Source organism: Nycticebus coucang, chromosome 5, assembly GCF_027406575.1.
Source record: "Nycticebus coucang isolate mNycCou1 chromosome 5, mNycCou1.pri, whole genome shotgun sequence".
NCBI lineage: Eukaryota > Metazoa > Chordata > Mammalia > Primates > Lorisidae > Nycticebus > Nycticebus coucang.
Window position 1 is genome coordinate 61,591,568 of NC_069784.1, and position 22,320 is coordinate 61,613,887.

General features: G+C 38.6%; 1 protein-coding gene and 2 pseudogenes across 6 annotated transcripts in view; all 3 read left to right on the forward strand.

The window, feature by feature from the left end:
* Positions 1-16,381, forward strand: part of ORC3 (origin recognition complex subunit 3) — a 71,820-nt gene extending 55,439 nt beyond the window's left edge. For 5 of the 6 annotated variants that reach the window (XM_053591824.1, XM_053591829.1, XM_053591826.1 and 2 more), the window contains 7 exons: positions 1,046-1,176; positions 4,518-4,597; positions 5,751-5,851; positions 9,618-9,759; positions 11,645-11,761; positions 12,925-13,004; positions 13,515-16,381. In XM_053591824.1, coding sequence (XP_053447799.1) covers positions 1,046-1,176; positions 4,518-4,597; positions 5,751-5,851; positions 9,618-9,759; positions 11,645-11,761; positions 12,925-13,004; positions 13,515-13,620 — 757 coding nt within the window. In that variant the 3' untranslated portion in view covers positions 13,621-16,381. The remainder of the gene's footprint in view (positions 1-1,045; positions 1,177-4,517; positions 4,598-5,750; positions 5,852-9,617; positions 9,760-11,644; positions 11,762-12,924; positions 13,005-13,514) is intronic. The other variant, XM_053591825.1, reaches the window with a different exon arrangement.
* Positions 16,199-18,149, forward strand: LOC128585513 (cullin-5-like; annotated as a pseudogene).
* LOC128585514 (cullin-5-like) lies at positions 17,798-18,628 on the forward strand (annotated as a pseudogene).
* Positions 18,629-22,320: the final 3,692 nt, after the last annotated feature.

Genomic DNA, 22,320 nt, shown 5'->3' on the forward strand with positions numbered 1-22,320 from the left:
TAACCAGCTTAATTTTTCAGTAGTCATAGTCTACTTAGGCTCAAATCTCTTTTTCTTAACTTAGTAATATTAGTATTTCTACTGTCTATTATGAAAAATGTCAAATATAAGTTAGTTGTCTTATAGAATGTTTCTTATGGTTAATACCAGGACTTTTAATCATTACCGGTTTAATGATTTAAACCCATTTTCTGAGAATAATTTGTATACCTCTGTAATGCCCCCACTTGATAGATGCTAATATTGATCCAGGTCCTTTTCATGCTATTACTGATTGTGATCTTAGTGAAGACATCCTGTAAACTCTGAGAACGGGATTCTAATTTCAGAATAGCTTTGTTTTAGCTGCATTTCTAACAAAGATTTTCTCTATGGCCTTGGATAAGGTACTTAATCACTGTGCTGTAAATAACAAGCAGAATTGCCTATCTTGTTTAAAGCTTAGTGGATTTACTGACTAATCTTTATAGAGCACACAGGACACGTAAAGCATCGTTGAAGTGATAATAACTGGAGAAATGATTGTAATACTTGCATTTTTGGTCCTTTAAAACAAATTTGCATTTAACGTAAATGTCATATCCTCTGTAGACACTTCTTGTCTCATATGTGTGCTTAGATAAACTAACATTAAATACCTATTGTGTGGTAATTATTGTGCCGAGTTCTTTAGATCTTACTTAATTTTTAAATCATGACCTTTAAGATACGTGAGTTATTACAGTATTTTTATTTTATAGACAAGGAAACCAAAAGGTAGACATGCATAGTAAACTTATTCTATTTTACAAACATCGTAAGTGTCAGAGGCAGGCTATAAACCAAGATTTGTGTAAATCTTCTAAGTTAAGCTGTATCATGAGAACCCTTCAAGAATACTTTTGAATGTCATATACCTTGAAGCAAATATCAAAAAAAAGTCAGCAACTACTAGGAAAGAGTTTATATCATTTTCTAAGCAGAAACATTTCCTGTGTAGAAAATGTTTGTTAAAAATGTTAATATTCCAGTTAGATTATATCTCCTGTTACTGATTCTGTTCTAGAATGTTGGCAAAAGATGAACTGATGACCATACTTCAGAATTGTATCAACATTTTTAAGTCTTCTGAAAAGTACCTTGGCAGCACAGCAAAAAGATTAGAAGAGTTCCTGGCCCAGTTTCAGAGCCTTGATGGTGAGATACAATAACCTGCTAATTTTCCTGGCCATGACAGTCATTTAGCTGAAAGGACATGGAAAACCTCACTTTCTGATACAGTGAGTGATGAGGAGATAAAGTAGTTCATGATTAGTCACTATGCCAAGCCTCAGAGTAGCCCTTATTAAATTAACAAGGTTAAAAATTTCTCTTCCAAATTTGGTTTAAACAATGAGTACATCAAACGGGGAGAAAAAAATTCTTTCTCCAGATGGACAGTTTGTAGGATTTATCTAAAATAAAAAAGATAAGAAAATAAAATTAAAAAGGATTGGAAAAGTAGCAGGACATCATAATTAAATACTCCTTTTAGAGGTTTTTTTTCCTTAAGTTTATTTTATTAAGTTAATTTCATCAAGTTTTTTATAGATTTCAAAAACACCACATAAATCATTTGTAGGTCTGAAAAATTAATAGTTATGAACTGCTTTTCATAGCAATGAAGCTCTTTGGCATGCTGACTGACAAAATATGCATGAGGCTTATTTTATTTTTTATTTATTTTGAGACAGAGTCTCATTCTGTCACCCTCGGTAGAGTGCTGTGGTGTCACAGCTCACAGCAATCTCAAACTCCTGGGCTCAAGTGATTCTCTTGCCTCAGCCTCCCAAGTAACTGGGACTACAGGCGCCCACCATAACGCCCGGCTATTTTTTGTTGGTGTAGTTGTCATTGTTGTTTAGCAGCCCCCAGTTAGGTTCCAACTCCCCAGTCTCAATGTACATGGCTTGTGCCATAGCCACATGAGGCTTATTTTATTGGATTTACAAAAGGTTGAATCTTTCAGTTCTAAAAAATTTTAGCAGCCGGGCACTCCCCAGTGTTGGAGGCTTACAGTTCCTTTCATTTTGCATGACCTCCACATGACTATAATATGTATTGAATGCTTGGGGTGCCTGGTTTTATGTAGGGAGCCATGCTCTGTTCCTGACAGGGTTAGGACTTCTTGGCTCTAATGGGGTATCAAAGATTGACACTGAGAAGTTTTTCATGGGTTCTTGCTCTGTTTCTGACACCTAAGTATGGTATTGTAAGAACAAAACCCAAAAATTCCTGCACACCTTTTACTTCTTCCCAATTTAGGAACAAATTTTAATGGATTTGAGGAAAGAGGCAGCTTCGTACATAAGCACATAGACTTGGACGTAGCATGGTGAAAATATCTTACGTGGAATGCCCTTTCTATGTTTGATGAATGTTTCTTTGTCTTGAAAATCCTTTGGATTTAGGAAACCACTTTTGCAGAAGTAACCCCCCCCCCATATGGCTCTATAGCTGTAATGCAGAGTGCCTGATAAGTGTTCAGTCATGGAAGTAAAAAGAAAAAATTTGCCTGACAGGAGTGGCATAAGCAGCCAGAACCAGGAGGCTCTCCACAGGCATTAAGGGACTGCCTTCCGGGTTATGTGTGGGCATGGCTCTTCTGCCGCCACAGCATTTGCTGAACTACTTTTTAAAACATAAAACCTTTTAATTACTACACATTGCTATTATTGGAGTTGTTTAGTCCAGTGACAACGAGGAACTGAAGTCCAGGAAGAGAAAGTAACTTGATTGAGATTACAGAGATAGCTAGTAGTAGGACCTAGACCAGACTCCAGCTACCAGCTCTCGTTGGTTTTTTTCTCACTGATTTCCCACAATTTAAATGCCTCTAATTGTGGTCACTGGACCAGTGAGGGGCCAACCTTAAGTACATAAATAGATAAGAAGCTTAAAAGAATATAAGATAAATTTCAGTCTTTTGTAAAATTGGGCTCATGAGGATTTCTGTAAAAAGAAACTACAGATATAAAATTTTAATTAGAGTTCATATAACATCTAGTGAACAAATTCTGTGATACGCTAGTAGTAAATAAAGGAATGCAGCTTTTTAAAAATGGGAAGTTTGGAGATTAAGATGATTAACAGTCTAAAGAATAAAAGTAGGGCCCAGTGTCTATCAGATTTGTTTTTAAGACTCCGCTGTGTGTTAATCAAATGGGACAAAGAATTTGATCGACTATTTTAATCTTAAATTACATCTTTCTTGAAACAGGAATTATCCATAGATAAAAAGAAGCAAGATTTTTAAGAACAGTGCTTATTCTTAGACCGCACCCTCCTGTCACAGATTTGGGTCACACAAATCTGTGCAAGTCAGGTCTCTAACGCCCACCCTGCACTCGGAAGGGCTGAGTGTGGGCTCCCTGGAAGCACATCTGCACATTCTGATGCTGAGGCCTCCCGTCTCCTTTGCTGTAGAGCTGTGATGTGCTTCCGTGTCTCAGTGGGTCATTCACAATGCTGACACACTGCCCTTGTATACTCAGAATGTTGTATCAGAAATAGTGCATCAAAAGATAAGGACCAGGTTGATAGTGTTGTTTATGGTCTTGGCATAATGAAAGGAAAATAGTTTAAATTTTATAATTTTTTGAAAAACATTTTATGGGCGGCGCCTGTGGCTCAGTCGGTAAGGCGCCGGCACCATATACCGAGGGTGGTGGGTTCAAACCCCACCCCAGCTGAACGGCAACCAAAAAATAGCCGGGCGTTGTGGCAGGCGCCTGTAGTCCCAGCTACTCAGGAGGCTGAGGCAAGAGAATCTCTTAAGCCTAGGAGTTGGAGGTTGCTGTAAGCTGTGTGAGACCACGGCACTCTACTGAGGGCCATAAAGTGAGACTCTGTCTCTACAAAAAAAAAAAAAGAAAAAGAAAAACATTTTATAAGAGCACAAATATTCAAGGCTTTTTAATAAAAATTTTTAATAAAAATTAAATTTTTCTTGAATTTTGTATTTAATTGTTTTAGTTTGAAGTTTTTTATATTTTATTTTATTTTTTATTTATTTTTTTTCTGAGACAGAATCTCATTATGTTGCCTTGACAGAGTGCCTTGGCGTCTCACATTTTTTTTTTTTTTTTAAGAGACGAGGAGACTTTCTCTGGCTCAGGCTGGTCTTGAATTTGTGAGCTCAGGCAATCCACCTGCCTCAGCTTCCCAGAGTGCTAGGTTTACAGGCATGAGCCACTGTGCCCGGCCTATTAGCAGCTTTTTGATTTTGGTTTGAGGGGTTTGGTTGATTGTTTTGTTTTCATTGTGGTAACATTTTTAAAATTCAGTAGCTGAGTTTTTGAAGACCTCACTACAGCATAAATTATGTAATATTTATTGAGCTTCAGAGTCTAAAAGAAATCCTTTTTATCTGATGGAACGTTGATGCCTTGCCACATTAAAAAAAAATAGGTCAAACTTTACTTCCTTTGGATTAGTAGGGATGTTGTTCTCCTGACTAGAGTTACCTCAATTGCTGTATATCGGTTTTGTTTTAAAAGCAGATGCCAAAGAGGAAGAAGATGCTTCGGGATCAGAGCCAAGAGGGCTTCAAAAGACAGACCTCTATCATCTTCAGAAGGTCAGGTCATTTTTCCTTCTAGCTGCGTCCTGTGATGCTCTGTCTTTTTAGTTTGTGCTCTAGATTAGCTCTGTCTGCATGTTTTTATTTTCATTTATAAAACACAACCAGAAACAAAGCAGACTTGGTAACTCACTCATAAGTTGAACATCTGTTGTGTGCAGTCTGGAGTCCACCGGCCAATACAGGTGGCAAATGTTCCTGTTGTCTCAGAGAGAAAAATATAATGTACAAGCAGTCAGGGAAAATGAGAATATGGTTGCAAAAAGAATCTTATTATTTATCTGATACATTTATTTTTCTGTTTAATCAAACTGAGAGATTCAGAAGAGCCTAACTCACTCGAGTTGCTTTTCCTGATTTTTAATGCATATTCACAGTATAGAGCAGAAATTCAGCCACACTGACAGTATCCATTTACTGTCTTTGTGCTGTGATGAATGTGGAGTTAAATTTCAACCTAAGTGAAACACAATATATGGACTATTGTGTTAGTATGGCAAAAAGGCAAGGATTTCTCCCCCTTTTTCTATAAGTCCTTTTCTTAAATGAACTAGTGGATGTGAACAGTAAGCACTCTACCCTATAACTTAGTAAAGAAGTAAACTGCCCTTTTCCTCCTTCCCTGAAAATTTACTTAATATGTATTATAAAGAGGAGAGATCCTTGCCAGAGTTTAAAAAAAAAAAAAATAAGCTAGTCATGGTGGCTGACACTTAGAGTCCTAGCACTTTGGGAGGCCGAGGCAGGAAGATCTCTTGGGCAGGATTTCGAGACCAGCCTGAGCAAAATGGGGAGACCCCCATCTCTACAAAAAAATTTTTAAAAGTAGCTGGGTGTGATAGCACATGCCTATAATCCCAGCTACTTGGGAGGCTGAGGCAGGAGGATCGTTTGAGCCCAGGAATTCAAGGCTGCAGTGAGCTATGATTGCATCACTGCACTGCAGCCTGGGGCAACAGAGTGAGACCCTGTCTCTACTAAAAAAATAATAATAATTAAAAAGTAAACGATACTCATTATGCTATTGTTCTTTCCCTGTATGTCCTATCTTATGAAAAGTGCAACAGCTGCTCTAGCTGAGCAGAAGGGCTCCCTCTGAAGGGCTTTCTGTCTCCGGAATCACTAGAAAAGGTTTATTCTTTTATCATAGTCTTTATTAGAAATGAAGGAGTTAAGAACAAGAAGTAAGAAGCAAACCAAGTTTGAAATACTCAGAGAAAAAGTTGTGAACTTCATTGACTGTCTAGTGAGGTGAGTCTAAAAAATCATGCTATTTTTCCAAATAATAGTGGTATAATAGATGTCTATCACCAATCCCAGACATTTTCTCCTACTTGAGGGTTTATGCTTTTCAGGTTTCTCCATCCAATCTATAATTGTCATCTGTATTTTTCGTTTTTATTAATGTGTCTAATTGAATGACTTAGTTTATTCTTTTACTATGAGTTCAAGAGCAAGGGCTTAAATTTGATTTAGTTCATTAGGCCAGGTAGGGAGAGACAAGGAGATAGAATGTGTTTTTCTTCTTTCTAATAGCAAAGTATTTGTATTAAACTGTCTTTCCTAGTAGTAAATGTCAGAAAACAGAGCAGACTAGCCCTGCTGCCCTGTTTTGTCCAAAATAAATAACTTCCAGCGCTGAAAAATACCTACCAGTGCAACTTTTATCAGTGCTAAATTCATGCCAAGGGCCAGGTGTGTGGCTCATGCCTGTAATCCCAGCCCTCTGGGAGGCTGATGCAGGAGGATCCCTTGAGCTCAGGAGTTGGAGACCAGTCTGAGCAAGAGTGAGACCCCATCTCAACTAAAAATAGAAAAACTACCCAGATGTGATGGCAGGGACCTATAGTCCCAGCTGAGGCCAGGAGTGTGAGGTTGCTGGGAGCTATGATGCCATGGAACTCAACCCAGTGTGACAGAATGAGACTGTCTCAAAAAAAAAAAAAAAAAAAAATCAATTCATGCTGAGACATATACTGTGTGAATTTAGAAGTCCCCCAGTGCAACTTGTATTTTAAGATGATTCTTTTTTGGAAATTCAACCATTGTTAATCATAGATTTCCTAAAAGCCAGTTTTATGCAGCTGTGTCAGAGCACCCACATAAGCTACCTTTCAGGAAGTTAGGACATGCTACAGAAAAGAATGAGAAGTGTAAGAAAGAAGATGATTTAATAATTAAAAAGTGGGGAAAAACTCATTGTTTATTCTGTTTTTAATGGCAATTTAAACCCAACAGCAGGCTGTGCACTGAACAAAGTACTAAAAAAACAGCAACTTAGTTACTGAAGACAAAGAGTGGTTTTCTGACATATTACGTATTCTTCCTGAAAGTGCAAAGCTGTTCCCCAGAGCCATGTGGGGGCAGAGTTACTATTCCTAGTCACTGGGGAGAAATTGCTAATATCATGAAAAAGGAACCAGAAAGAGCAATGTGTCAACCCAGTGCCATGCTGAAGTTTTGAGCTGACCCACTGCTCAGATATTGTGTTTGGGAACTCAGCATTCCCCTCGCCCTGTCAGGCTGTCCTGTTCCCATGGGGCCTGGCCCCAGGCTGCCGACTGTCCCTTCCTCCACACAGAGAACACTGTAGTCACAGAGAATAATTTGGCAGTGTGATTTGGTTCCTGAGGCCCTGCACATCCCAGATGGTAGGCTCTGAAACTACACCAGCCATTCCCATTTCATGGTCTTTGATCTAATACATCTGCCTTGTTACCTTTCTGAGTGGGGGCTGAAGATGCTGAGCACAGATGAAGTGTGCTGTGTAGCAAAATCACAAAATCTTCCTTACTGGGATCTACTGTCTTCATCAAGATTGTTTATCTACCCCAGGAGGGAAGAGATTAGGATTGTAGCATGTCAGAGCTGAAAGGGACTTGAGGTGTCAGTCTGTGGCAGCTAGAGCCCAGAGAGAAACTGTGACTCACACGGGCCACTCAGTTCCAGTCTTCCCCCATCTCTCAGAAGGCTCTCTTCCTTTCCACACAGCCTCTCTGGAGGCCACAATACAGAAGGAAAGAGCTTGGCATTCTGGAGAAAAGATGTCTCTGAAGTAGCCGGGTGCTGTGGTGGGCGCCTGTAATCCCAGCTACTCGGGAGGCTGAGGCAAGAGAATCACTTAAGCCCTGGAGCTGGAGGTTGCTGTGAGCTGTGTGATGCCATGGCACCCTACCAAGGGCCATAAAGTGAGACTCTGTCTCTACAAAAAAAAAAAAAGATGTCTCTGAAAAATAAACATAAGCAGTAGACTTTAGAAGGCAGGGTTCATAGTATACCATGAGTAATTCTTGGCAAAGTTACCAACAGGCAAGAGTAAGTTGCCAAATCTTGGGAGCTAAGAATAAATTGCCACTTTCCAGGTTACTGTTTTCATCAAAATCAAGCTTCAACTTTATAGCCCTTCTTGACACTAATTCTACCTGTTCCTACCACCTCTTTGGGGGAAGACTTATTTATTTATGAACTCTGAACTGAATCCAAAATGAGCGTAATGCAGTGCTCTTATTTCTTCTCAATGCACATGCACTGCAGCAGTCTATTTCCATCTTAACGACTGCAGCCAGACAGAAATTCTCGTGTATGATTTTGTTTGTCACTTGCTATTCAACTATGGTAGCCTAGTGGAAGCAAAAGCAAATATTTTATTTTGTCTTTGATGGGGTTTCTTTGAGGATATCCAAAAAGGTCTTTTACCTTGGAAATTGACTACATTTCTGAACATTAAATGTAAAAATGTTAAAATAGGAGAGAAGTACAAATATGAGGCAATAGTTTTAAGTTTCTAAAAATGACTATCTGGTTGCCTTGATAGATTTCCAGTGTTTATTACATAGCAGGGACTTCAAATAAGATCTTTTAATGACAGCCATATATAATGATTGGAGAGTAATTGCATGAGGCTACTTTAGGAAGAGTTTATGATCAGAAATTACAAATTGGTAGCCCGACATCCAGAGAAGCACTCAACGTTACAGAAACCATTTCCTGCAGCTATACCTAAATTAACTCAATCTTAAGTAATTGATTTATTTATTTACGTCTGCCTTTTTACCTTTCTGATGTTAGCGGTACTTGAGTACATACAGAATGCTGGTCCTTAGTGAGAGTTAAGTCAAAGTCATACCCTCTTGGCAGACAGGTTTTGTTCCACATGATTGGGGATGGGAAGAGCATCTGGAAGTGAAATGAGCAAGGGCCCGGCGCCCCTCTCACAAGGAGGAGGATGGTGAAGAGTGATGGACATGTTGAATACTGTTTTATGGAGGCGTGTGAGTTAGCTACATGCTTTAACATAGCTGGTCACTTACCATGCTGTCTTGGGGCTGTGCCTTTCCAGTGTGCTGTCCTCTAGGCCTCCCAAGAACCACAGCAGTGTCAGGGCACAGATCAGCTGATGAGTTCATTAAGCCTTAGTTTTTAAGTTCAGGTTTTTAAAAAATTGTTTTGTCATCTAGCTTGCAGGTAGAAAAAAAGAGAAGAATCCAAAGTTATGGTGAATTGTTTTTTTATAATTGAAATTTTATGGATAATTTATTTTTCAATACTCTGAAGAAATAAAAGTTAGCCTTTTCTGCTTTCTAAAATAAAAATTCTAATTATAATTTGAGGTATCATTTCCATGAAAGATATTAACTAAAACATTTTCTATGATCCAAAAGAAATTTCCTAAACTCTTAATTCCAGGCCTGAAGCCTGTGTTTAACACTACCAAGAGTTCAGTGTTCACTGTAGTAGAAAATGTGCATATCTGAAACTACATTGGGTGTTTAGGTTTGTTTCATTTGTTGATTGTGATTATTATTGATTTTGGGTTTTGTTGCAATTTGACCGGGGCTGGGTTTGAACCCACCACCCTCGGTATATGGGACCAGCACGCTACTCACTGAGCCACAGGTGCTGCCCTTGATTTTGGTTTTTAAATAAATTTAGTCCTCCATAGAGGATTGACAGAATGTCATATTGAAAGTCAATGTGTGTTTATCTGAATGCTGACACCTGACTTTGGCTGTTTCAGAGAGTACCTTCCACCTCCAGAGACACAGCCACTCCATGAGGCCTTGTACTTCAGTGCTGCCCACACCCTCCGCGAGCACCTGAATGCCGCTCCGCGCATCGCCCTCCACACTGCACTCAACAACCCTTACTATTACCTAAAGGTGAGATGTGATTCTGTTGTCCTGCAGTTTAGCTCAGGCACCAGGCTTCGTGTCAGGAAAATATTGTAAATTTGTATTTGTATTTTAATGGGTAGAAAGTTGGCAGCTCAAGGTTACATCTCTCATATATTTTTAAAAATTCTTTATTAGAGTTCAGAGGGAATTTCTAACCCAGAAAAGATACTTATCAGTGATCAACTGATGCTGACAACTTTTGACCATGTATAAACTGCCCTTTGTGTGATAAAACCAGGTCATCGACAATGAGACTTGGGAGTGTAGTGCTCTTATGAAAATAAAGGAAAGGTTCCTACAAACATAGCAGCAGATGTAGGTCAAACAATATGACCCAATGAAATTACTTGAAGATCCAATTGGTTCTTTCTAGTGGACAAAAGAAATACTTGGGGATTTCATCTTGGATTTTAAACCAAAGAAAGATCTATTCTGAGAGAACCTGCAGAGCGGGGTGCAGAGGACAGCCAGCACTCCACTTCTCAACACCACAGCAGGGCAGACCCCTGCCTCACCCAGACGTTACCAGTCCCTAGCATCTTTACACAAGAAAGTGCAAGACAGTTCACAATTTTAAAAGCCAGCTTTCTTTTCAGGAAAAAGCTATATATATATATATATGTGAAAGAGTTGTAAGTTGTCAACTCAGGTAAGCACCTACAAATCTTGACACAAAAGATACTTAAGAAGTAACTCCATAAAGCCTATGATGAGCATCCCAACACCCTGGTTTCCTGTTGCAAAATGGCACACAAATATTTTAAGTATTGCAGAGAATACATTGAAAAGGAACATAAAAGTCAGTGGTTTCCAATGATGGTAGTAATAGGGAGCTTGAATAATCTCATGTTAAAAGGAAAAAAATCTAAGTCAGGTGCTGTGGCTCACGCCTGTAATCCCAACACTGTGGGAGGCCTAGGAGGGTGGATTGCTTGAGCTCCTGAGACCATCCTGAGCCACAGTGAGACTTTGTCTCTAAAAATAGTCTACTATGGTGGGCGCCTGTAGTCCCAGCTACTTGGGAGGCTGAGGCAAGAGGATTGCTTCAGCCCAGGAATTTGAGGTTGCTGTGACTATGACACCACAGCACTCTACCCAGGGACAAAAAATGAAACTCTGTCTCAAAAAAAAAAAAAAAAGAGAAAGAAAAAAAATCAATTTTTAATATATTTTTTTTTTTTTGGCCGGGGCTGGGTTTGAACCCGCCACCTCCGGCATATGGGACCGGCGCCCTACTCACTGAGCCACAGGTGCCGCCCTCAATTTTTAATATATAAACCAAAGATTAAAAATCTAGTTTCAGCAGTCTTTGGGAAGGACATATAATATCCAGGGTGGAGTGTGTATGTGAGATTTTTGATTTCAAATAAGTTGAAAAAACACTGCTGGTTTCTGTAGGGCTTAAGATCTATAGTGTTGACAACATAGTCTTGTTTTTAAAATTCCTATTACATTCCCCTAGTAGTGGTATGATGGTATTAACTAATGTAGTATAGTAACATTAGAATTCAGCTGATTACAAATGTTGGAAGTACCAGTTTCTCGAATATTCGAAAGAATTCCATGAGCTTTTTAAGGACAATAAAATCCATTAGGGTCTCAGGATTTATAAATTGATTAAAATGAAAAATCGGCTTGTTTTCTGAAGCTGGGACTATTTTTCTAGTAAGCAACTAGAGAGGTTCTGACGTACCCAAACCTAAACAAGAACTCACTAAGTACTGAAGAGTAGACTCACACTGATAAAGGAGGTCAGAGGATTTCATGTACAGGTTTACTACCGAGTTTAGGTTAGGAGCTTCATTAGTGTCAGATTTTGTTTCTGATCATTTCTAAAAAGTAGTCATTTTAGTTTACTATTGTTTTTTAGAATGAAGCACTGAAAAGCGAAGAAGGCTGCATTCCGAATACCGCGCCAGACATCTGCATCGCGTATAAGCTGCACTTGGAGTGCGGCAGGCTGATCAACCTTGTGGACTGGTCAGAGGTAGGATGGGGGAAAAGAGCAAGCTGTGTGTTTGTCTTAACTGTTCACGACAACTTTCTAGGAATATTTTTATACTTCTAGTGCTTTGAAGCTCATCTTCTATTTTTCTTTTTTTTTTTTTTTTTTGTAGAGACAGAGTCTCACTTTATGGCCCTCGGTAGAGTGCCGTGGCCTCACACAGCTCACAGCAACCTCCAACTCCTGGGCTTAAGCGATTCTCTTGCCTCAGCCTCCCGAGTAGCTGGGACTACAGGCGCCCGCCACAGCGCCCGGCTATTTTTTGGTTGCAGTTTGGCCGGGGCCGGGTTTGAACCCGCCACCCTCGGTACATGGGGCCGGCGCCCTACCGACTGAGCCACAGGCGCCGCCCTCATCTTCTATTTTTCAATGCCTTCTCTTTTGTTTGGAAAGCATAAATTGCCTCAAACTTCAGAAGTTCCCTAGGAAATAGTAACTCAACAATCCCCGCCCCAGCCCCCTGCTCACTGATCGTGCATTCCCTAGCCAAGCCAACTGTGTGTTCACACCAGGTCAAAATAAATAAATAATGCTGATAGTCAGCATTAAGCAAAAACTAAACAATTCAGGTCAGTTCTTTTATTCCACAAAATAAAATATATTATTCACTAGCATTTCTCTTCTTGCATAAAAAGAAAAAAAGTAAAAACAGATTTAGCAGTCAGGAAGTATAAGGCATACTTGGCAAAGCGGTGGGTAACTGTTATTCTTTAAAATAAATAAATATTTTTCCCCTCCTCAGAATAGAATCACAAAGATCTTAACTCTTCTGAAGCCTCTACATGTGTCTTGTAGCCGTTAAAACATATCCATAGTTGGCTTATTCCAAAAAAAAAGGCATTTTCCTGGGGTGAAAGTCAGAAGTAGAGGCTATCAGGCTTTCTTTACCTTTTAACTTTAGGTTTGTTTCTTCTTCTCTACATACTTGTTAGTTCTCTGAAACAAGATTATTCAGGAACCCTTATGTTATCTTTAATGTGTAATTGGTTAAGTGATCATCAGTGTAGTTTTAAGAATCTGGAAATAAATGCCACTTACCAGCAGTAGCAGACCTGGTTTAATTACAGAACCATGAAAGGAAGTACAATAAAACTGTTTGGCAGCTATAAAGATTTTTCTTTTCTTCTGTGTTGTCTATTCAAAAGGCTTTTGCAACAGTTGTGACAGCTGCTGAAAAAATGGATGCAAATTCTACCATCTCAGAAGAAATGAATGAAATTATCCAGTATCCTTCTAAAATCATTTCTGCAGTGTCCAAGATCTACATTAGAGATTTATAAAGATGTGTTCCAACAACTTTATTACTTGTTAATATAACTATACCATGTCAGAGAATAACTAAAATTTCTAAATCTTTATTTTGAATTTCTAAAATGAGATGAAGCCTAAAATTTTTGGTCTCCAATTTATATAATTATAATTATTTAAAATTTACCAAAAATGAAAGTGTCATTATTGAACTATTTTTCTAATATACTTTTAGAAGTGGGGGCAGGGAGTGATTCTTATACTGTGTGAAGAATGAGATTTAGGTGAACATTAAGTACTTCCCATTGAAGTCTTACTGACATGGATTCTGATTACATGTAATGTTGCCATTAAGGGTTATCATTTAATTTAGGAGTATATATTTGAACTGTCTACTTTCCCGAGTAATATTTGACATTGAGATTTTAATCTCTTTTTGTCAAAAATACAGCATGGCCAAGCCAATTTCCTTAGCTAATGCCTCCAGTGCTCGGTTTATTAGAGCTGTTTCTGAACTAGAGCTTCTAGGATTTATAAAACCTACCAAACAGAAGACTGACCATGTGGCCAGGCTAACGTGGGGAGGCTGCTGAAAAGCAGATGAAGAAGCCAGAGCTGTCTCACTTTCCTCAGAAGAGGGGAAGCGGTCACATCTGTACACAACTAAAGGACGCTATTTCTATGAGGAGAGAAATGTTAAGCCTCATCCTTATGTGAGGCTTAACAAGAAAGTACCCTGCTCACTCCCAACAGGTGTATGTCAAAACATATGTAGAATACCTCTCACACATTATTGATGTTCTTTCCACAAAGTTATTATTAGTAATTTATTCTTAAATATACAGTGTACAAATGTAATAAATTCCTTTACCCAGTAGTATAAATTTACGGTTGGTTTAGCCATACTCATTCCTCCTTCCCAGTTTTTTGCACTAATACTCTTTTTAGTGTATTGTACGGTAACTAATGTGAGTTTTCTACAGGCATTTTCCTCCCGGTGACTACACAGCTTCTAAAACTGTCTCTGCCTCCTGATTTCCTGTAGTCTTACAACTTTGAAAAGGTCCCAAGTTATTAGGCTTAATACTTAAAGGTAGTAAATATTCTACTTATGGATGACCAAAAAATATCTTACAGCCAGTAAGGCCTCTCCAGGTCTCATCCCAAACTTGTAAAACTCAGATGAGGAAAGGAAGGCCAAGGTGAAATGACACCTGGGTTTCTTCCGTGGCAAGAACTCATCATGGCCTAATGGAGCAGATGCCCAAAGCTCATTATCTAATGTTCTTTTCCTAAGAGAGTTTTGGGACTTATTTATATATTTAAGACTCCTCACTAACATACCAAAATTACCACACAAATGTGAAAAAAGTCCATGTCCAAAAACAACTGTTTTGATGGGAAATCCTTAGTGGGAGAGAGTGTGTGTATATATGCATGTATAAACGTGCATGTTAAGGACAACTTTAATATACTTATTAAATATCCTCTGTCTGAATTGCTTGGGACCAGCAGTTTGGATTTTGGAATATTTGCATTATAATTAACCATTCAACATCCCAAATCTGAAATGTTCCAATAAGCATTTCATTTGACCATCATTATCAGCACTTGGAATTTTGGAGCATTTCACATTTTGGGTGCTCACCCAAGCCTCCTTAATTCTACAGTATATTCTCTCTCAGCCTGTGTTATGAAAAAGAAAAAGGAGGTATTAATATAGGTTTATAATAAAGAGTATCTTAGACCTCTGGCAACATGGTGGGCTGAGATGGGCTGCTCCCCACCCCTAAGTGCCCTTCTCCAAACACATAAAAATGCTAGATGAAATACATCCCCCAAACTGATTGTCAAATGTTGCCAAGGCTAAAATAAAAAGAAGGGGAAACCCAGCCTACAAAGATTAGAGTCAACTGTAAGTCAGAGCAGAAAGCACCTAGCCCTGCAGAGCTTTGAGAAAGGCTGGAGTAGCAGTAGTTAAGGTGGATTAAGTATTTTACCATCTTCATCTGAAAGATGGCCAGGATTTGTTTTTTAGCAGAATGTAGATACCTGTACACAGGGCTGTCAACATGAAAGTTCAGGAATGTATTACATGCAAACAAAAAACATTGCCTTGGAATCCACGTATAAAAGATAGAGCCTGTCATATTAAGGGTACCTGAATGAGGGCTTGGACCATAGACTTTGCCAAATGAATTATGATCAAGGAAGTTTCTCTTATGTGAGAAATCATTCCATGACTTACCTTTACAGCAATTAGCTCAGTACTTTTTCTCAATATTCCAATCATTCTCTTTCAGTCAACCAACCATGTTTCATTTTTTTTTGCAATGGTTGGTAAACATCTAGGGAAAGAATGTGTAAATGATTTTAAGTATTTCCCACTTATTGCCTGTTTAAGTGAGGCAAGGGGAAAGTTTTCCAGTAGTCCATGCTGTTAATGAGGACACCATCTATACATACAAGTGTTGCTTCCTTCAGATTTCAAATGATGCAGATGAGCACCAGTGTTTAGAGACCGTTTCTTTGAACGATACTCACACAGCAAGATGCTTATTACTCTATAAGGTACAAAGGAACTGGCCCTACACAGACGAGCAGGTTCAGCTGTCTGAGGTCTGGGCTCACTGGGCAGGTTATGTCGCCCTGCCTGACTTTTGCAACCAAGGTGCATGTCGTGCACTGACCCACTTTAATTTTCCTTGCTACCCACTTAAAGATGAGGTTCAAGAAAATAGGATAGAGCCTGCCCTGCTTTCACAGTGAGTACCCAAATGAGCTACAAAATCAGAACACGCAGCACCTTGGTGGTAACCAGTAAGAACACAAAACCCTTAGGCCATCCTATGAAATGTTAGTTCAGTTCTGTGTCCATTCTTTAATCCCAGAAACCCTCAAACAAAATGCCATACAGAGTATTATCATTTACTGAATCTTTTAAGGAAATACTGATCTGAAAACCGTGGATTGACCTAGTTTGAAATTCATTAAAACAACACTGAGTACGTGCTGTGTACCAGGCACTACTTTAGACACTTGTGACACGTCGGTGAACAAAGATCTTTGCCTTCATTGCATTCTTGCAGGATAAAATAGACAATTTGATATATTGCAGAAAAAAAGCAGGGTAAAGAAAACCAGGATGGGCCCCAGCTTGGGTTTTCCTACATGAACGCTGGGTTTGGTTCCGCCTTCGGGAAAGCACCTATTCAGGTATGTCGGAGTGTTCGGAAGTTGTCTATCGTAAGGAAAGCAGCGGTGGCTGCCACGGAGGACCGGAGCACGGTCTGTGGCCTTGGGATCAACAGGCTTGGGGCATCTCTCATGCCTGTTGACCAAATAAAGGTTCTCTTCAGTTTGAAGACAAATGGGATTTCATGCACCTAATTGTTTTGAAGTTTTTACGCCAGGTATCTGTTACAAAACAGCAGTGAATTGATCTGTTTTTGGACCTGCATGCAGTACATCTCTGGGATGATAAAGGCTCAGCAAAAAGCCATCAGGCTTTAAAAGACATTCTTGAGTTTATTAAACAAGCACAAGTACTAAGCCATCAAGATGATACAGCTTTGCTAAAAGCATATATTGTTGAATGGCAAAAATTCTTTATATGATGTGGTATTTTACTGAAACCTTTTTGTCAACTAGAGATTACTTTAATGGGTAGACAGGGCAGCAATAAAAAATCAAATGTGGGAGACAGTATTGTTTGAAAGCTTATGCTTGATACATGGAATGAGTCAATCTTTTCAAATATAAAGAACAGACTCCAAGATAATGCAGTGAAACTGGTACATGCTGAAAGATTGGGAGAAGCTTTTGATTCTCAGCTGGTCATTGGAGTAAGAGAATCTTATATTAATCTTTGTTCTAATCCTAATAAGCTTCAAATTTATAGGGACAATTTTGAGAAGGCATACTTGGATTCAACAAAGAGTTTTTATAGAATGCAGGCACCCTCGTATTTACAACAAATGGTGTACAGAATTATATGAAATATATGCTAACTTAAAAAGAAAAACGAGCACTACGTTATTTAGAAACAAGACGAGAATGTAACTATTGAAGCACATGCTGTGTAAAGGCCCTGGTGACATTATTTAAGGAGACTATTAGCAAAATGCCAAGGCATGATCAAGCAAAATGAAACTGAAAAATTACATTTAATGTTTTCATTGATGGACAGTTTCCAATAGGATAGAGCCAATGTTGAAAGACTTGGAGGAACTTATCATTAGTGCTGGCCTGGCAGATATGGTAGAAGCTGCTGAAACTATTACTGACTTTGAGAACTATGTAAAGCAGTTATTTACACTATTTAATAGATTTAGTAAATTCGTCAAAGAATCTTTTCAAAATGATCCATGATTTCTTACAGCAAGAGATAAAGCTATAGTCGTTAATGATGCCACCATATTTAAACTTGAATTACCCTTGAAGCAGTAGTGGGTAGGGCTGAAAACTCAGCCACAAGAGTGGCTAAGAGAAGTTGGTATGCCAGCAGATTTTGTAAATAGGCTTGCTAGAATGTTTCAGGACATAAAAATATCTGAAGATTTGAACCAAGCTTTTAAGAAAATGAACAAAAATAATAAATTGGCTTTACCAGCTGTTTCAGTTAATATAAAAATTCTGAATGCGGGTGCCTGGTCAATAAGTTCTGAGAAAGTCTTTGTCTCATCCTACTGAACTGGAGGACTTGATACCTGAAATAGAAGAATTCTACAAAAAAAACATAGCAGTAGAAAATTACATTGGCATCATCTCATGTCAAATGGAATTATAACATTTAAGAATGAAGTAGGTTGGGCGGTGCCTGTGGCTCAGTAGGTAGGGCGCTGGCCCCATATACCGAGGGTGATGGGTTCAAACCCAGCCCCAGCCAAATTGTAACAACCAAAAAAAAAAAGCTAGGCATTGTGGTGGGTGCCTGTAGTCCCAGCTACTTGGGAGGCTGAGGCAAGAGAATCGCCTAAGCCCACAGCACTCTACCAAGGGCAATAAAATGAGACTCTTAAAAAAAAGAATAAAGTAGGTCAATATCATTTGGAGTTAACCACGTTCCAGCTGTCTGTTGTTTGTATGGAATGAAAGGCCTAGAGAGAAAAATCAGCTTTGAAAATTTGAAACTTGCAACTGAACTCTCTGATGCTGAGCTTAGAAAGACTTTATGGTCTTCTGTGCCTTTCCCTAAGCTGAAATGGCAAGTTTTATTCAGCTCACCCAAAGACTTCACAAAAGGTACCGTCTTCTCAGTGAACCAGTTCAGCTTAAAAAAAAATGCAAAAGTTCAGAAAAGGGGTAAAATCAACTTGGACGCTTGCAGCTCACTAGAAAAAAGGATGAGAGAAGAGAATAAAGGGATAGTTCAACTAAGAATATTAAGAACCCAGGAAGCTATCGTACAAATGATGAAAATGAGAAATTAGTAATGCTCAGCTATAGACTGAATTGGTAGAAATTTTGAAAAACACGTTCTTGCCACAAAAGAAAATGATAAAAGAGCAGACAGAGCAGCTGATAGAGCACAAGTACATCCGAAGAGACGAGTCCAACATCAAAACTTTAGAACCCAAATTTTGGAGTGCTTGGGCATAAAGTTTTAACAGTTTGTGCTGGAGAAAGGTGTATTTGGATTTGGATTACATAATCTCTGTCTTACCTAACAAAACAACTCTATTTTGCCAATCACAGTAGTTAGCATGGTGGCGTTCCCTTCGTGTAGCACACTCTTTAACAGCATGCTGTTTTGTGGAGAAACTTGCATTCATCAAGAGCCCTTTATGAACTTTTAAAAGTAAATTTGGCTTATTCCCAACGGGAGAAATATAGTTGGGAAGGGTGAGGGTGGGGTTCTTGTTGCTTTTTGTCTTTTTTTCCTCTTAGAAAAATGCACTTGCACAAGGAAGGATTTTCAGATATTCATGCATTGAAAAAGTTATGTTTTGTTCTTTAAAAATGCAATTAAAACTAGAAATAGCAAAAAAAAGAAAAACAGGATGTCAAGCTGCAGTTTCAAACAGTGGTCAGAGCAGACCTCACTGAGATGACAGTTGAGCAAAAACTCCAAAGTGATAGAATTAAGTTTTGTGGGAGAAGAGCATTCTAGGTAAGTAATAGTAACACACCTTGTAAAGCAGAAGTAGGTGAGGGACATTGGAGGATTAGTAAAGGCAGTGTGGATAAGGCAGAGTGAGCAAGAGGAATTCAATAGGAATGGAACGAGGTCATTTAGGGCTTGGTAGAGTATTTTAAGGTCACTCACTTTGACTAAGGCAGGAAGCCACCTCAGTAAGACATAAGACCTTCCAAGGATCACTCTGGTTGCTAGAACAGTAAAGAACAGGAGAGACCACTGAAATAATCGGCAGCTGTGATACCTTAGACAAGAGTGAGAGTAGTGGAAATGGAGAGATTTTAGGTGGAACCAAGATTAAGCGAAGGAGGTGAAGAGTCCAAGACTAGCTGAAAAACTGGAGGAAGGGAGTTGCCACGAAGTGACTGGGGATGACTGACTTGGTAGGAAAAAATAAGGTGTTTGCTTTAGGACATTTTGAGATAAGTATCTTAAGTGAGAGGTCACACAAGGAGGTGAATATAATCCAATGTTTAGAAAAGATTACCAAAATATTCTAAGAGCTGGCAAGGAGCCCAAGGATGAGCTCTGGGATACGGCCTGTAGTCCTGTAGTGTCTTCAATGCAGCTGTCAGCTGGACAATGTGGAAACCTTTGGTGATGTACTATGAAGACAAACAGGCATCACTGTCAGATGACCTAACAAGCGTCCAAACTTAACACTAACAATGGAAAATCTACACATCGTACTATGCTATTCTATATGGAAACCATAGCATCACCTTGCGTGCTCCACAAAAAGTTTAACCAGAAACGAGTAGCTTGAGACTAGGAGGTTCAAAGGGATAGCAATTAAGGACATTACAAAAAAATAGTCAACAAGGCCAAGAATTCTAGCCAAGAATCTTGATTTAATCTTGCTCTGAGGATTGGCATGGGGAAAAGCTGTTAAAAAAAAAACACACACACACAAAAAACTCTGAGCTGAAAAGTAAAACAAAACATTTAGGGAGCAAATGGGAAAATCTGAAGTTAAGGACTTTATGTTAAAAGTCTGTTGGGCTTGGGGTACTGGGAACATAAAGCCACACGTTTAAATGTCTATAGCTTTCTTTGAAAGGTTAAATATATAAAGCAAATATGGCAAAATAATAACTTCCACTTAAGTGGGATTATTCTTTCAACTTTTCTGTTTGAATTTTTCCCTAATAAAACAAATTGGAGAAAAAAAGGAGAGGGTGATTAAGTGGGACTATTCTTTCAACTTTTCTGTTTGAATTTTTCCCCAATAAAACAAGTTGGTGAAAAAAAGGAGAGGGTGATAAACTAGAGGAAGTTTAGAAAATCTTTGGGTTTTGCTGCAAAGGGAGCTGTAAAATAGAGCTGGAGAGGGATTTAAGATCAAAAGATTTTTAGTAACATCTTTATTATGCTTATGAGAATGATCTAGAGAAAGAAAATGGATCCAGGAGAGCAAAGGACTGCCAGAGCTGCCCTTGAAAAATGCTTCTGAACCTGGGGCAAGTACAGAAGTAGAAAGGAAAAGACAATTAGGGTGCCCAGCAAAACATCACTTGCTAACACCAATTACTGCATAATTTTGAAGTGAGGGAGAACCCACATGGAGTGGACGGTCCTCTCCACTCTAGCTGCTAAGAATCTTTGAAAACACTCCAGGTGATACTGCTGATGCACTGTCTGCTTTATATATTTTTTGGCCTATGTTAAGAACTTGACATGACTTTAAAATAGCTCCAGCATTTTAAGCGTCTAGTGTTCTCAGATTGCCTATTTTTCTTTACAAAGAATTCTACACAGCTATGCATGTTTTTAGATCCACTGAACACATAATACAAAATAACCTAAGCACAGTACTCTCTCAGAACTGCCTTTTACTAAAAGATTAGGATGACTGCTAACATTTAATTCTGTAGATGTTTTTAATAAAACAATTTCAGGTATCTTTGGGAATTCAAACTCCCCAAGTAGCAAATACAGTCTTTTTGTTGAAATCATGTATGGTTGGTAATCAGCTACTGGGTCCAGGAAGTTGTACACATTAACTTCCTGGAATTATTTCACAGTACTATGTTAAGCTGTGACTTTTTGGTAAGATATGCAGAAATTTAGCTGTGGAAGAAAACTAAACTATTTGATCAGAGTTGGGACTCTAGAATTAAAACCATTACTTGTGGCACCATTCAGGTTGCCAGAACTCATTTTCCTTTTAGCATTATCTTACCTTAAGTATAAAAAAGCAGCTCTTTTATAAACTCAAATTTATGCGAAAATTCACACATGGTTATCTAACAAAAGGTTCATTTTTCTGACCTTGCTAGCATTAAGGAATGATATGCATACACTCATTCTGCTCAGTTCAACTTACTGCTTGCATTCTCCTAAAAACACTTGCTTCTCAGCTGGAGACGGTTCTGTCCCTTGGTACATCTGGCAATGTGCGGGGACAAACTGGATATTCTGAGGGGGTGATTACTGGTATCTAATGGTGGGGGGTCAGATGTGGTCAAGCACAGGCACAGCCCCCACACCAAAGTGATCTGGTCTGAGTTGCCAGCAGTGCTGAGGTTGCTTATTTCAAATGAAGAGTTAATATTACCAAAGTTGAAAAAAATCTTTTTCATGGTGAGGGTTCAAACATTTGGTCAAGCACAGGAGAAGCCCCCACACCAAAGTGATCTGGTCTGAGCTGCCAGCAGTGCTGAGGTTGCTTATTTCAAATAAAGAGTTATATTACCAAAGTTGAAAAAAATCTTTTTCATCTATTAATTACGTCAATTATAAATGTATATGTCCTGGTACATTTAGGATTGGCTTAATTAGTGCAATTGGCTTATCAGAATTCAGCGAAACGTCTTTTTTCCCTTCATTATAGGAAAGCTATGTTTGGAAACCATTTACAGAAAGTGAGTTAAACTTGCTGAATCATGATTTTTGCATATTAAGTCCTTAAAAAAAAAAAACTTGGATTGTCTGATAATCTTTGAGGTAAAAATTCTACACCTGTTAAAACTGATTATATATCATTCTATTGTGTAGTAACAAAAGCAGCAAATTAGAATCAGAGTTCAATTTTTGAAAGCACTCAAATCTTAAGAAAGCTACATAACTTCATTGATTCCTAGAAAATGCTTACCATTAAAACATTGGTTTCATTCACATACTACACCAATCTGTACATTAAAAACCAGCAGAA